Here is a 15,645-nt window from a genome sequence, read left to right as displayed (position 1 = left end):
GGAAGAGCCCCAGCCTGACCGCAGCCCCTTTGCTCTTCCCTCTCCAGGGCTTTGCAGCTCTAAGCCCGACATGATCTCCTCGTTGGAGCAGAGGAAGGAGCCCTGGACGGTGAAGAGAAAGCTGCCAGGCGGCGGGTGCCCAGGTGAGCGCGGGGGCGCAGGGGAGCCCAGGTCACTGCGGCACAGCCCCGCCCCCTCGGACGCGAGGGACCCTCCCCAGGCTCCTCCTGAGCCTCTGGCCGGAGGGGGAATCGCGGCCGAGCTGTCCAGATTGTCCTTCTCCAGCTCTTCCTCCACCTCTGCTCCCTCCAAACGTACCCTCGTCTTTTCCCAGCAGCTTCTTGGCTCTCACAGTCCCCTCTGCTCCAGAAGAACCTCTGGCTGACTGTGCCGTGGTTTTTACGGTCCCATCTCTCTGATGATACGACTTTCACTCACGGCCTTCTCCTGACCGGTGTTTACTGTGGGTCAGCTTTGCGCGAGGCTGTCACCCGGGTGCCGGCCGTCCCAGGGGCGCCGGGGCCGGGCTGTGCCCGCCAGTGCGGTGGCTGTGCCCTCCTCCGTAGCACAGGTGTCGGCAGGGACCTAAGAGGGAGAAAACAGTCATGTCCGACTTGAGCCAGGGAAACCGAGGTACGAGAGTAGAGCCTGGGCGGGAGGGTGAGAGGGCAGAGGAGGAGTAGGGGTCAGGGGTCGGGAGATGATTGCGTGGGCCGTGAGCAGTCTGGGTTCAGGCCGACAGCCCCATTTGGCTCCCACACGGAAAGAACACTGATTGTGATTGGAGGGAATGTTGGTGCCGTGGTATTCATTCCGCTGGGGAATCCAGAGATTCCCACCACAGCATTATTTCTGGAACAGCCAATTAATACCACCAGAGGCAGAGTCAGGATACAGATGTCTCTGGAGGTTGCTGGAATCCTGGATGCGACACAGTTTCTAAAGAACTGGGACTCTCGTGGGACCTCCTTGTTCACATCGCACTTCAGAGGAAGAGTTTGTACCAGCAGGACACTTAACTGATTGCCACGCTCACGAGGCTCATCCCATGGCCCGGGAGAGACGGCATGGTGTTTGGGGGGAAGGCCTGCCCCTTATCATGGTACTAAATCACATTCTGAGCTAGGTTTCCGAGGCGGAACTGGTTTTTTCCTGCTGCTGCTCCCTCCTCTCTCGCTGAGACCTTAGTCAATTTTGAAGACTTGCACTGTTAAGACTAGCATCTGAACACGGGGTAGTTAGCATTGTCATTTAAAAAAAGAGAGACGGAGTTCCTGTCATGGTGCAGTGGTTAACGAATCCGACTAGAAACCGTGAGGTTGCGGGTTCGATCCCTGGCCTCGCTCAGTGGGTTAAGGATCCAGCGTTGCCGTGAGCTGTGGTGTAGGTTGCAGACGCGGCTCGGATCCCGAGTTGCTGTGGCTCTGGTGTAGGCCAGTGGCTACAGCTCCAATTCGACCCCTAAGCCTGGGGACCTCCATATGCCGCAGGAGCAGCCCTAGAAAAGGCACAAAGACAAAAAAAGTTAAAAATTAAAAAAAAATTTAATGAGAGAGAGAGACATTATTTAAGGGAAGAAAAAAGAGCTAGAGAAGAAGTTTTTGCTAAATGGAGAAAGCATCAAAGGGAGGCTTCCTCGAGCTGGACTAAGGATGGTGTGGTGTTTCCTCCTGTGGCCTCGGCCCCTTCTTTGTCTGTATTGGCCACGTTTTATCTTAGTTGAAATCTCCGTGAGGCGTCTCCTCTCGGGCACTTCGTGAGCCTCTCTCTCCACTAACACGACATGCTTTCCTTGCCGAGCGTTTAGCTGCGAAAGTTCACATCGTGTCCTTGAGGATGAAAGGTCCACAGTTTGGGGACTGGAAGGCCAGTTGGCCATATCAAAACGATTCAAAGTAATGTGGGTTTTTTGGGGTTTTTTGAGGATTTTAATTCATTGAATTCCATTTTGGAAAATGTCTTCACACTAATACACAAAAAAGATACTTTCTTTAAAATATCTTGTAGACCCACAAGCTGTGCCAAAGGCCAAGGAGGCGTCTTCAAAGAAGAGCTGCTTCGAAGAGAAGTTATCGCAGGCGGTGCTGGTGGAGAGACTCGCCAACCGCGGTCTCGAGGGCCCCGCGCTAGGGTGCGACTGGGGCTACCGCGCTCTGTTGGAGCAGCAGGCGGTGAGTCAGGACAGAAGCGGGCATGAGACACGTTCAGATAGGGTTTGCGAGATCTCCAGCGGGGCACTTCGAGGAGGACGCGGTGTCTTTCACACAGAAACCCTTCTTCCGAGTGGGGCAAGTTCCCTGGGGGTCCAGGACAGAGCAGCCCCCCACCCCACCCCCGCCCCGAGAGGACCCCCGTCTTTTCCTTTTTCTGGGGCCGCTCTCACGGCATGTGGAGGTTCCCAGCCTAGGGGTCGAATTCGAGCTGTAGCCGCCGGCCCACACCACAGCCACAGCGACACCAGATCTGAGCCCCGTCTGCAACCTACACCACAGCTCATGGCAACACCGGATCCTTAACCCACTGAGCGAGGCCGGGGATCAAACCTGCGTCCTCATGGATACTAGTTGGGTTTGTTTCCACTAGCCACAACGCGAACTCCAGGACCCACAGTCTTGATACCTATGAGAAAAGCCGGGGGGACACTGGGTCACAGAGAGTCACAAACAGATGTGTTTAGATCAGAAACATTTGGAGGATCATGAGCGTGAGAAAACCTAAGCCAGGATCTCAACCCAAGATTTCACATGAGAGAAAAGCCCTGCCGGTCTCATCGCACAGCCTGTTTTGAGGGTGGGGAGGCCTCCAGTGAGCTTGAGAACATTCGTTTCCTGTGTCAGTTTGTCCTCCTCCACAAAATTAGACTCCACGTGGCAGAAACAGTTTCCCCTGTTTTTCTTTCTTTTCCCCCCAAATATACATGACATAAGTGGCTCAGTCATTGTGTGACCTGGATCCCTCTTGGCACAGGGCATCCGTCACAGCGCGTGGACACAGCTCCCTCCCCCAGAGCCTCTGCGGGTTCGCGAGCAGGGTTGGATGAAAAGCATGTTTGTGCCATTTCAGGGTGTGGTGACCGTCACAAGCGTGGACCTGGACCTCCCCCCGCATCCAGGCCCTGCTCGGAAGAGCTTCCGTAAGGACGCCGTGTGGGAGCACCACGGTCTTCGGCCAGCGGGTAAGGACGTCTCGCTCCCAAATCTGAGTCGACAGGATCCCGCCCCCTTTCCTTCCTCCGTTTTGAGTTGTGCATGTGTTGGGTGGTGTCTCCTAAAGCTCTGGGTTGAATTTTTACTCCTGTTTTTTTTTTTTTTTACTTGTTTGGCCACCCCTGCCGCACATGGGGGTTCCCAGTCCAGGGATCGAATCTGAGCCGCAGCTGTGACCTACACCACAGCCGCAGCCATGCCAGATCCTTAACCCACTGCACCAGGCCAGGGATTGAACCTGTGCCACCACGGAGACAACACCAGATCCTTAGCCTACTGCGCCACAGCAGGAATTCCTTACTCGCGATTCCTAAGAGCATGACATTTGTGGAGTTGAGAGTTAGTGTCTTCTTCGTGCTTGAAGCATCATCCTCAGTCTTTCAGACCCTTATCCACGTGTCTCCCTGGCTCTCCTGTCATAGAAAGAACACTTTCCCATCAGAGCCAAGGAGCCGGTTGTCCAGTTAGGAATGGCAAGGAGCTGACCGGGGCCCGTGTCTCTTCCCACGTGCAGGACACCGTGTGTCTGAGCCGGATCTGGTCTCGCTGCTGGAGCACGCAAAGGCACCCTGGAGGCTGCCGCGAGAGCTGGCGAGAGGCCTGTCCTCAGGTGAGTGGGCGGCCTGGGCTGGAAAGGCCATGGCAGCTTAGAGTGTAACCTTCCCGGCAGAGGCTGCGCCCCGTCCTCAGGTCTGGAAGGAGGCTGAGCTCAGGGCTCTCAGCCTTCCCCCCACCCCCTGTAGCGCTGCTCCTGTACTCGGTCTCTGGTATGGATTGGCCACGCTTCCGTCAGCGACCTCTTCCTGCCCCAGGGTACTTTTGAGCTGGCTTCCAAAGGTCTGATCTTGGTGATGAGATGCATCCATTCTTGTAAGAACCGGGAATGGAAGTTGTTCAAGGGAGCCCCTCTGCTGGGCGCTAGCAGGCGGCGGGAGAAAGAGGGTTTCCACTGCGCCGCAGACCCTCAGGTGGTCATCGTAGTGGAGGAGGTGAGACATGCACACGGGCGACTCGCAGGAAGTAGAGCCTGCGAAATGCCCCTTGCGGCATCACAGAGGCAAAGGAGAAGACCCCACACGGCCTTGTTTCCGTCCAAGACGAGAGCAGACGGATCTTCCTCATCCGATATACAAGGAAGGAAAGAAACTTCTGAAAATAATGGTTTTTAGGAAGTGTAATGCTGGAGTCCCCTGATGGCTCAGGGGGTTAAGGATCTGGCGTCACTGCAGTGGCTCAAGTTGCTGCTATGGCATGGGTTCAGTCCCTGGCCTGGGAACGTCCACATGCCATGGGTGTGGCCAAAAAAAAAAAAAGTATAATACTGTCACCTGTCTAGGAAAAGAATAGAAAATCATGACCTCTAAAATCAATTTGTAGGAGTTCCCGTTGTGGCACACTGGATATGAATCCAACTAGGAACCCTGAGATTGCAGGATTGATCCCTGGCCTCGTGCAGTGGCTTATGGATCCAGCATTGCCATGAGCTGTGGTGTAGGTCACACACTCGGCTTGGGTTTGATGTCGCCGTGGCTGTGTTGCAGGCCAGCAGCTGTAGCTCTTGTTGGATCCCTGGCCTGGGAACCTCCACATGCTGTGGGTGCAGCCCTAAAAAGCAAAATAGAATAGAATGGAATAAAAATAATGATTTGTAAACAAAGCAACTTCAGGCCCTTGATTCGAGCCCTGATGAACACGTGCCACTGCTCAGTTAGCTTACATCACATTTCTTGGAATTAAAAGTAGGCTTAGAGTAGGCACCTTTGTGTGAGTGAAGACTGTGCCTTGGGGGGATGGCTGTACCCCTGGAAATGGACATCTGCTAGGCTCTGAGAGCTCCCCCACCCACCACCTCCCCGTGTTGTTTTGGTCGTGCCCTTGGCATGCAGAAGCTCCCCAGCCAGGGATCAAACCACAACCACCGCAGTGACAATAACGAGTACTCAAAAGAAACTCCGAGCTGTCTTTGTTTTTAGTGGACTCACGAGGAGCAGATAGCTACACGTGTAGGTTTAATTGCAGCATCATAGCAGTGAGTATTTCTGTGGAAATGTTTTGCCTCTTACTGGGTGAAAGATGATGGCCTAAAGTTATTTTTTTGTTACGGAAATGTGGTCAAATCCTTTCTCTTAATGTATGATCTCAAACTTTTTCACATATGGTAATAAGAGTTTCTGTCTTGATTGGAGTTTTTAACATTGTGAAACTGTATTACTACTTTTCTGATAACTTCTCTTCATATCTAAGGAACTAGACAGAAACTGCATCTTCAGGAGTTCCCGTCGTGGCGCAGTGGTTAACGAACCGGACTAGGAACCATGAGGTTGCGGGTTTAGTCCCTGCCCTTGCTCAGTGGGTTGACGATCCGGCGTTGCCGTGAGCTGTGGTGTAGGTTGCAGACGTGGCTCGGATCCTGTGTTGCTGTGGCTCTGGCCTAGGCCAGCAGCAACAGCGCCAATTCGACCCCCAGCCTGGGACACTCCATATGCCGCAGGAGTGGCCCAACAAATGGCAAAAAGACAAAAAAAAGAAAGAAACAAACTGCATCTTCAAAGTGGCAGTCTGGGATTACAGTCTGTTTAAATACTGTAATTTGCTTAAGTAATTTACTGTTGAAGACATTTGAACGTTCCTGTCTTTTCCAGTTTTTGCCTGTAACAAACAGTCATCCCGTTTGTCTATGTTTCTTTGCGTGATGAAATTGTATATGTTTTTGAAGTTTCTTGGCAGGCTCCAATACTATCAGCAAACAATATATGAGAGTACTTGTTTTCAGACAGCTTCACCAGTAATGACTATTTTGGGTTTTGTTTAGTATTTTCCAAGCTGTTGGTTGAATATTGAGTTTTGTTTAGGTTTTATCTCACAGACCACTTATGATGTTCGGAATGTATCCGTTTAGATTTGTTTTAGAGATTATTTTCTTCATGCCCACGGCCCATATTTCTGTTGGGACTGTTTTCCTTGCCTTTATAAAGCATGAATGTAAATCCTCTTTTATAAAGGTGATGTATTTTTTCCCAGTTTCCTGTGGCTTGAAAGATTTGCATGTGATGTTTCTCACTATCTAATATTTCAGATTGGACGGTATCATTTACAGAAGCTTTAACTTTGATTTTTTTCTTTTTCTTTTCTTTTGTTTTTCTTTTGGCTTTTTGTCCTTTCAGGGCTGCACTCGTGGCAGATGGGGAGGTTCCCAGGCCAGGGGTCTAATGGGAGCTGTAGCCGCCGGCCTACACCAGAGCCACACAACACGGGATCCGAGCCACATCTGCAACCTACACCACAGCTCATGGCAATGCTGGATCCTTTACTCACTGAGTGAGGCCAGGGATCGAACTTGCAACCTCATGGTTCCTAGTCGGATTCATTAACCACTGCGCCATGACGGGAACTCCGTTTTTTTCTTTTTATTAATAGATGTATTTCTCCTGTTTGTACCACACAGTGAATTTGTTTGGGTCTTTCTGTTACTTCACGCCACTGAGTCGTCCTGTCCGTGAACACAAGATGTTTTTCCATTTACTTCGGTCTTAATGTTATTAAGCAAAGTCGTGCGGTTTTCTGTGTACGTTCTTGCACCTTTTTAGGTAACTTTATTCCTAAATAACTTACTCTTTCGGGGTTATTTTTCATGGGATTATTTTCCTAATTTCCTTTTCAGATTGTTCCTAGTGTATGGAAATACAGCTGATTTTTGTGTGTTGATCTCATATTCTGCAGTTTTGATAAATTGATGAATTAGCTCTAATACTTTTCTTGTAGATTCTTTAGGGTTTTCTAAAGAAACTTTAAAGACATGTGGGATCATGTCATCTACAGATAGTTTTACCCCTTTCTAATTTGTATGCCTTTTATGTCTGTTTCTAAATGCTTTGGCTAGGATTTCCAGTGCAGTGTTGAGTAGAAGTTGTGAGAGAAGACATCATTGGATAGTTGCTGATCTAAGGAGGAAAGCTTTTGGTGTTTAGGTGTCATTTTATGTTGGTGCTTCATTATTCTTTTATTTATTATTTTATTTTAAAATTTAATTTTATTGCTGTATAGTTGACTTAAAATATTGTATTAGTTTCAGGTGCACAACAAGGTGAATGAGCCATACATAAAACTATATTCATTCTTTTTTCTCATATAGGTGGTTACAAACTATTGAGTAGATTTTCCTTTGCTCTACAGTAGGTTCTCATTAATCATCTAGATGTCATTTTAAAAAATGCTTTCATCCCCCCCCCCCCCCGTTTTTGGGGTTTTTTTAGGGTCACACCAGCAGCATATGGAGGTTCCTAGGCTAGGAGTCCAATCAGAGCTGCAGCTGCCAGCCTACGCCACAGACACAGCAATGCAGGATCCAAGCCGCATCTGCAACCTACACCACAGCTCACGGCAACACCTGATCCTTAACCCACTGAACAAGGCCAGGGATCGAACCTGATTCTCATGGATACTAGTCAGGTTCATTAACCCCTGAACCACAACGGGAACTCCTCTTTTCCCTTTTTTAAGATCATCTTTCCCGACACATCTCACTTTCTGCGTCATCTCCCAGGTTCACTTTGATCTCTGTGTATCTATATATAACTCTACTTGCACAAATTTTCGGAACATGCTGAGTGATTTAGCACAAGGATTTCAGGCATATTCACTCCTCCTCCCTGCAAGATGATAGTCTGAGATAAGACATACGCTTCTTCATTAGTGTGTATAATATAATTAAATGTAATATCCACACTCACTGTTTTGATCAAAGAAATCTCTTCAAAATGAGAAACTAGGAGTTTCCTGGTGGCCTAGGAGGTTCAGTCCCTGGCCTGGGAACTTTGCATGCTGTGGGCAGGGCCAAAAAAAATGAAAAATGAAATTGAAGGCCCTCTCCACTAGTGAGTAGCCGAAGAAGACAGGAGAATTTCGTCACGCTTGTGGGAGCAAGCAGGTAAATGTAGACGTGATCTCATGTGCCTTCTGGGCTTTAGCCGCCAGTGGGCAATGTAGGTTTTGTTGAAATGAGTCACATAAGATATGGTTGACAAGAACACTGTTTCTGGTTATGGAGGAGAGGTTGGGCTTTCAGGCCATCCTAAAGAATGTTTTGTTCTCCTTAAAGTATAGTTGATTGGTAATATTGTGCTGATTTCTGCTGTACTGCATAGTGACCCCGTCATACATGTATACGTACATCCTTTTTCTCATCCCATCTTCCATCATGGTCTGTATCTGGAGTCTGGATACAGTTCCCTGTGCTGTATAGGAGGACCTCACTGCTTATCCACTCTAAAGGGAGTAGTTTGTATCCACTAACCCCAAACTCCCCATCCATCTACTCCCTCACCACTCCGCCTTGGCAAGTCTGTTCTCCATGTCTGTGAGTCTGTTTATGTTTTGTAGATAGGTTCATTTGTGCCATATTCTAGATTCCACATATAAGCAATATTGTGCAGTGTTTGTCTTTCTCTTTCTGACTTAACTTCGCTTAGTATGAGGATCTCGAGTTGCACTAATGAATGCTGTAGAATACGTTGTCTTTTTGTGCTTGGCATGCTTCCTGGAACAGCTTTTGCGATGTGCTGACTGCCCTGGCCTTGAAGCTGCGTAGACGGGGGTGAGAGGGTAGTAAAGACAGCGTGTGTCATAGGCTGTAGTTTTAGGTGCTGGGATTGCCGAACATTTTAACAATTCCTCACTTTGCTGACATGTTACTGATTCCACATATACTTAACTTTTTTTCTACTCACCTCTCCTAGGTTCCTATATGCGATTAGTCTGAGGTCTCTTCAGGTGCGTTGTCGATTGCATGCTTATGAGGTTTGGAGGTGCACAGTGTTGCATTAGGGCTTAATTTAACAATGAGTCTTCACAGTTTTCCTTTTCGTAGCTTATCTTTTTTTCCTAATATATGATAAAGAAAATGTTTCTTATTTATTACTTTTATCTTTCAGGCCAACAGTCTATACATGAGACCCAGGAATTACTTCCAAAGCAGGATTCATTTGCTGAAGTGGTAACAGACAGAACTTCAAACACTAATAACCTAGAGTGTTCCACTTTCAGAGGAAGCTGGGATTCTGGGGGTCTGTTTGAAAGGAAGCTGGTAGGTCAAGAGACACAATTCAGGCGAGAGCCTGTCACCCATAACAAAACCCTCTCTAAGGAAAGAGAGCGTATATATAACAAATCTGGAAGATGGTTCCATTTGGATGTTTCACAAGAGAGAGTTCACAGTCGTGATTCAGTTAAAAAAGCTTTCCCCCAAAATTCAGTGGTAATAAAGCATGCAGGAATCTATTCAGGAAAAAAACTTTTCAAATGTAATGAATGTAAGAAAACTTTTACCCAGAGCTCATCCCTCACCGTCCATCAGAGAATTCACACTGGAGAGAAGCCCTATAAATGTAATGAATGTGGAAAGGCCTTTAGCGATGGCTCGTCCTTTGCCCGGCATCAGAGGTGTCACACTGGCAAGAAGCCCTACGAATGTATCGAGTGTGGGAAAGCCTTCATACAGAACACATCCCTCATCCGCCACTGGAGGTACTACCACACCGGGGAGAAACCCTTTGACTGCATCGACTGTGGGAAAGCCTTCAGTGACCACATCGGACTCAATCAGCACAGGAGAATTCATACTGGAGAGAAGCCCTACAAATGTGATGTGTGTGACAAATCCTTCAGGTATGGCTCATCCCTGACTGTCCATCAGAGGATTCATACTGGAGAGAAACCCTATGAGTGTGACGTGTGTCGAAAAGCCTTCAGCCACCATGCGTCACTCACTCAGCACCAGAGGGTACATTCTGGAGAGAAGCCTTTCAAGTGTAAGGAGTGCGGCAAAGCCTTTAGGCAGAACATACACCTTGCCAGCCACCTGAGGATTCACACTGGAGAGAAGCCCTTTGAATGTGGGGAGTGCGGTAAGTCCTTCAGCATCAGCTCCCAGCTGGCCACCCATCAGAGGATTCACACTGGAGAGAAGCCCTATGAATGTAAGGTGTGCAGCAAAGCTTTCACGCAGAAGGCTCACCTCGCACAGCATCAGAAAACGCACACAGGGGAGAAGCCCTATGAGTGTAAGGAGTGCGGGAAGGCCTTCAGCCAGACCACACATCTTATTCAGCACCAGAGAGTTCACACTGGAGAGAAACCCTATAAATGTATGGAGTGTGGGAAGGCCTTTGGGGATAACTCATCCTGCACTCAGCATCAGAGGCTTCACACTGGACAAAGGCCTTACGAGTGCCTCGAGTGCGGGAAGGCATTCAAGACGAAATCGTCCCTCATCTGTCACCGAAGGAGTCACACTGGGGAGAAGCCATACGAATGTAGCGCGTGTGGCAAAGCCTTCAGCCACCGCCAGTCCCTCAGCGTCCACCAGCGAATTCATTCTGGAAAGAAGCCGTACGAGTGCAAGGAGTGCAGGAAGACCTTCATCCAGATCGGACACCTCAATCAGCACAAACGAGTGCACACGGGGGAGAGACCCCACGGCCCCAAGAGAAGCAGGAAGGCCTTCAGGCAGGCCTCCCACTCCGCACACCAGAGAGCGCACCCTGGGGGGGCCTCCACACGCCCTTCTGTACCCTCCACGTTGAGCCCTGTGGATCTGGTACCCAAGTTTCTCTGGAATCCACCCTCCCTCCCACCACCATAGCATCACGAGCCCCTGCCGCAGCAGCGGAAAAGCTCGTCTCTCTGTTCTTCATATCGTTCTGCTTTTGTCCCGTAAAAGTTGGTTGTTTATGTTGCGGTCAGAATGATGGTTTTTTTGTGTGGACATGAAACTCATTCACTCCTCATGTGGGTGGGAACTTAGTTGAGATCCTTCAAATCGGTTCATGCGCAAGATGTGTGTAGCACAATGGCTGGTCCATACTAAGTGTTCAGTAATATTAGCTCTTTTAAAAACATTATTTTTGGACATCGGAAAGTTGCCATAGTTAACTCTTGACTGAAAATGATGCATAGAGTGAAGCTAGGAGAAACCAAATTTTAGATCAGGAGCAGGAGTTTCAAGATAGTCAATGAGGCTGTGCCTTTGTTGACTTAAAACTTGATTCTGTACTGTCAAATCAGTGTTGTGGCTTTTCACTTATATGCATAAGTGTGGGTGCTGTGACCTTGGTGAGAAAATTACTAGAAAGTGTGTAGAGAACTCAGATGAGTAGGCCACCCAGAACCAAAGAACCGAATCAATTAGCAAAAGGTAAGGTTTACATGCAAGAGTTAAGACTTCTGACATGTGGGAGTTCCCATTGTGGTACAGCGGAAGTGAATCCAACTGGTATCCATGAGGATGCGGGTTCGATCCCTGGCCTCGCTCAGTGGGTCAGGGGTCCGGTGTTGCCACGAGCTGTGGTGTTAAGTCATAGACACGGCTCGGATCTGATGTTGCCGTGGCTGTGGTGTTGTCCTGTGGCTGTAGCTCTGATTTGACCCCTAGCCTGGGACCTTCCACGTGCTGTGAGTGCAGTCCTAAAAAAAGCAAAACAAACAAAACCCTTCTGACATGTTACTCAAGAATTAGAAAATTTTGCCAGTGTTGATCACTGAAAGTGACCTGGGCTTGTGAGTGAGTTCCATTAAATTTTCGAGGAACCGCTAACATTGTGATAAACTGATCTGGACTGTGACGCACGGCCAGTCTCACTGACTGTTTATGTGGCCCATGATCTGATTTTTAAAAATTACTTCAATAGAGGAACAGGTGAAAAGAGTTTATGAAAATAATGAAATTTAAATTTCAGTGTCCATGAATAAATTTTATTGGCTCATAGCCATGCTGGTGTGTTTACGTACTGCCCGTGGCTGCTTTCAGTCCCTGGTGGCAGAGCTGAGTAGCTGCAGCAGAGATGGTCCTGTCTGCAAAACCTGATATTTACTTCCCCTTCTGGTGCAGAGAAGCCAACTCCTGCTCTCATGCAGAGAAAAATACGCAGAAGGTTGTACTTATTTCTATGAGGATAATACAAGTCTCCCATCAATAGCAAGGAAATCTATAAAGCAGTCTACGAATAGAGGTGGAAAGATATTATTAAACTGTCGAACAATAGAAAATACGTCAACAAAAGAAGAAATACATTATTTTTCTAGATGAGGTAATGCTGTTGAAATGTTTGTAAATTGTTGGGAGTTCCCTGGTGGTCTAGTGGTTAGGATTTGGCGCTTTTACCACTGTAGCCCAGTTGAGTGCCTGATCTGAGAACCAGGATCCCACATCAAGCCGCTGCACACTGCAGCCAAAAAAACCCCGAATTCTGTGCTTGTCATTTACAACAGAATCCCAATAGGATATGATTGCTTTGACAGTTTGATTTGAAACAAAACAAGGAAGGAGGATTTGGCAAACATAGCAGGACATTTGAACAAATATTCGGGTATGTAATAAGATTTGTTTTGCATTGTTGGGGAAATGATGTTTAACAATTGATTATCTGCTCTCCAAAAGAAGAGAAGCATACCTCGAGCTAACAGAAATATAATACGATTGTATTTAGCAGCTCTAATTATGAAGTAACGTGTCAGAGGCAGATACAGAAAGGAGAAAGGCTTTCCTGACTAGGACATGGAGCTCCGGAAAACACGAGGAAGAGAATAAGCCGGCCAGTACAAAGAGGTACACTTCAGTATGGCGAAACCTGCCAAAAAGATGTAAAACAATTGGCGGAAAATACACACAACCCGTATGAAAGACTCTGTCATTTAGGAACACAGAGCTGTTACACATGGAAAACGGGAAGGGGGGGAATAGGCCCGTCCTGGCTGAAGACTTCAAAGAACATTTGTTAGGTTCTTTGTTGATCTGAAAATTACGAATTTAAAACAGATCTGGGTTCCTGGATTGAAACCTAAAATGTGGGTAATAGCCCATACCGGTGTCAGTGTGGGCAAACAGGAAGCTGTTCATCCTTCCCAGTGTAGATCTGTCTCCTGTTTAGGGTGGCGGTACGGCATGACCTATCCATATGGTAAATGTGCGTTCCTTTTGAAACAAATTCTGGGTCTAAGAGTTTTTACCCCATTGGAATAAATAGACAGGTATAAATCATGTTTACTGCAAAACTGTTTTAGCAGTGGCGAATAAGGATTTCAGTGTCTCGCCAAGCTGATTGATTAAATTGTGATTTTTTTTTCAATGCAGTATTATCCAGTTAGTAGAAAAAAGATCTACATTTGCTCCTATGGAGTATTGTCCATTCACAATGTATTAAATGAAATACATGATTTGCAGAACCGTATGTGTAAAACCATCTTGTAGTCATAAAGTAAAAATTAATATTGAATATGTGTGTATACTGAAATCTGTTTTTGTCTTTAACACACACTTTTCCTAGCTTTTTGTTGGCAGTTTGCCTTTCTTCATTCTGTATTGTTCTAGTGAACTGCCAGTTACATGTGGCTCCATTTAAGCCAATCAGGTTTTTCATTCTTTGCGTTTTGATTGGCGACACAGGGCCAATATTAGGCTTTATGTGTGGCCACAATGGATGTTTTCTTTTAGTCAGGATTCATCTTGATCATTTGGGCCCCTTATTGTACCATCTGTTAAGGATGTGGAATATCACTGCTGGATTGGAAATAGGTGGGATTAAGTCAGCTTGTGGCAGCATCCTAAAGATTTCTGCATCTCTACCTATCTGACCCATTAAAATGATTCCTGCTTCCCAGCATCCTAGTTTTTTGTTCCTTTTTTTTTTTTTGTCTTTTTGCTATTCCTTTGGGCCGCTCCTGAGGCGTATGGAGGTTCCCAGGCTAGGGGTCTAATCAGCTGTAGCCCCCAGCCTATGCCAGAGCCACAGCAACACAGGATCCGAGCCGCATCTGCAACCTACACCACAGCTCACAGCAACACCGGATCGTTAACCCACTGAGCGAGGCCAGGGACTGAACCCGCAACCTCATGGTTCCTAGTCGGATTCGTTAACCACTGCACCACAACAGGAACTCCTGCTCAGTTCTTTAAATCTCTGAGGCACCTGGTATTCTTCCAGTATTTAACTTCTGATTCTATATTAGGGACATCTTGTATTCTCATAAAAATTGGTACTAGAGGATGATTATTGGATTTAGAGAAGCAAAGCATTAAAGATTGAAAGAGAAACTTGTAATCCTGTTTCGCATTAGGAAAAGATATCATGATACAGTTGTGAGAGACCATTTGAAATTCTGACATTAAGGAAGGCATCGAAATCAGACCCTTCCTGTGACTGTGTTGGGAGACATCCTAACACTTCTAACCCCAGGGCTGGCAGTTGCTGAAAGCCAAATGCAGCAGCAGATCCAGGTATTTGCAGAGCTGTGGTACTTAGTGAATTCCCAACCCTGCCACCTGGACGTGAAGTGTTGGGAAAGATCTGAACCCATTTGGATTGGGACCATCACAAAAGATTCAAGCATCTTAGAAAATTTGATTTTCTCTCTCACACCTTAAGAACTCCCCTCCCACACGAATTCTCTTTGCTATACATCTGGTGACAGAAAACTCCGGTCTGCTTTTCTAGTTCCACTATTACTGCGCTCTTGATAACCAAACTCTGAATTTAAAATGACCTACAGTTAGAAATCCAGACAGATAAATTAATCTCATCCAGAAATTTATCCTTTATTGTGCATCAGAAATCTAGGACACAGGTTTTTGTTTTTGTTTTTTTGTCTTTTAGGGCCGCACCCGTGGCATATGGAGGTTCCCAGGCTAGGGGTCTAATCGAAGTTGTAGCCACCAACCTACGCCACAGCCACAGCAACACCAGATCCAAGCCTCGTCTGTGACCTACACCACAGCTCATGGCAACGCCGGATCCTTAACCCACTGAACAAGGCCAGGGATCAAACCTGCTACATTGCGGTTCCTAGTCGGATTCGTTTCCACTGCACCACGACGGGAAGTCCTAGGACACGGTTTTTGAAACTTTGAGGATTTGAAATATACAAGGACTTGAAAGAATACAGGAGTTTTTATTAACCTGCTTGGATAATTTATGTCCATGCTCCTTTTGCAAGGTCCCCTGTCAGGGTCCAGTAGTCTTTCCATGTTCTTTTGACACAAAACCGCAACACACTAAACATTTCCTTCTGTCTCCTTTAGGGACCAGGACCCATGAGAGTGATTCCATGTGGGAAGTGTACTCAACTGGGGTATGTGTAATAGCTGAATTACAGGGCAGCACTCAATCACGAGAATAAAGTGAAATGGTCAAAATAAGCCTCGGTAGGTAACCTTACAAATGTCCTGATTTCTGATTTTTTTTTTTTTTTTTCCTACCACACCTGTGGCATAGGGATATTCTCAGACCAGGGATCAAACCCATGCCACAGCGACCTGGACCGCTGCAGCGACAATGCCAGATCTTAACCTGCTGCGTGACAAGGGAACTCCAATGATATCTGATATTGTCACTGCATTTAATCTTTGATCCCCAGGGATGAAACTACACTAGGGTTTTGTTTTAATTAA

At 47.0% G+C, this 15,645-nt stretch overlaps 1 protein-coding gene across 12 annotated transcripts in view; it reads left to right on the top strand.

Moving 5' to 3' along the window:
• ZFP28 (ZFP28 zinc finger protein) overlaps window positions 1-13,861 on the top strand; it is a 183,404-nt gene extending 169,543 nt beyond the window's left edge. For 4 of the 12 annotated variants that reach the window (XM_084962190.1, XM_084962188.1, XM_084962187.1 and 1 more), the window contains 5 exons: window positions 48-143; window positions 2,008-2,171; window positions 3,064-3,175; window positions 3,721-3,816; window positions 9,137-13,861. In XM_084962190.1, coding sequence (XP_084818316.1) covers window positions 48-143; window positions 2,008-2,171; window positions 3,064-3,175; window positions 3,721-3,816; window positions 9,137-10,845 — 2,177 coding nt within the window. In that variant the 3' untranslated portion in view covers window positions 10,846-13,861. Of the gene's footprint in view, window positions 1-47; window positions 634-2,007; window positions 2,172-3,063; window positions 3,176-3,628; window positions 3,817-8,941; window positions 8,976-9,136 lie in introns of all 12 variants that reach the window. The other 8 variants (XM_084962197.1, XM_084962195.1, XM_084962196.1 and 5 more) reach the window with 5 other exon arrangements.
• The last annotated feature ends 1,784 nt before the right edge of the window (window positions 13,862-15,645 follow it).

Source organism: Sus scrofa, chromosome 6 (assembly GCF_054392235.1).
Source record: "Sus scrofa isolate SSC_HxYL_T2T_F1_AM1 chromosome 6, Sscrofa_HxYL_maternal_Yorkshire_Landrace_v2.0, whole genome shotgun sequence".
Classification (NCBI taxonomy): Eukaryota; Metazoa; Chordata; class Mammalia; order Artiodactyla; family Suidae; genus Sus; species Sus scrofa.
This window is presented reverse-complemented; position numbering and strand designations above follow the sequence as displayed.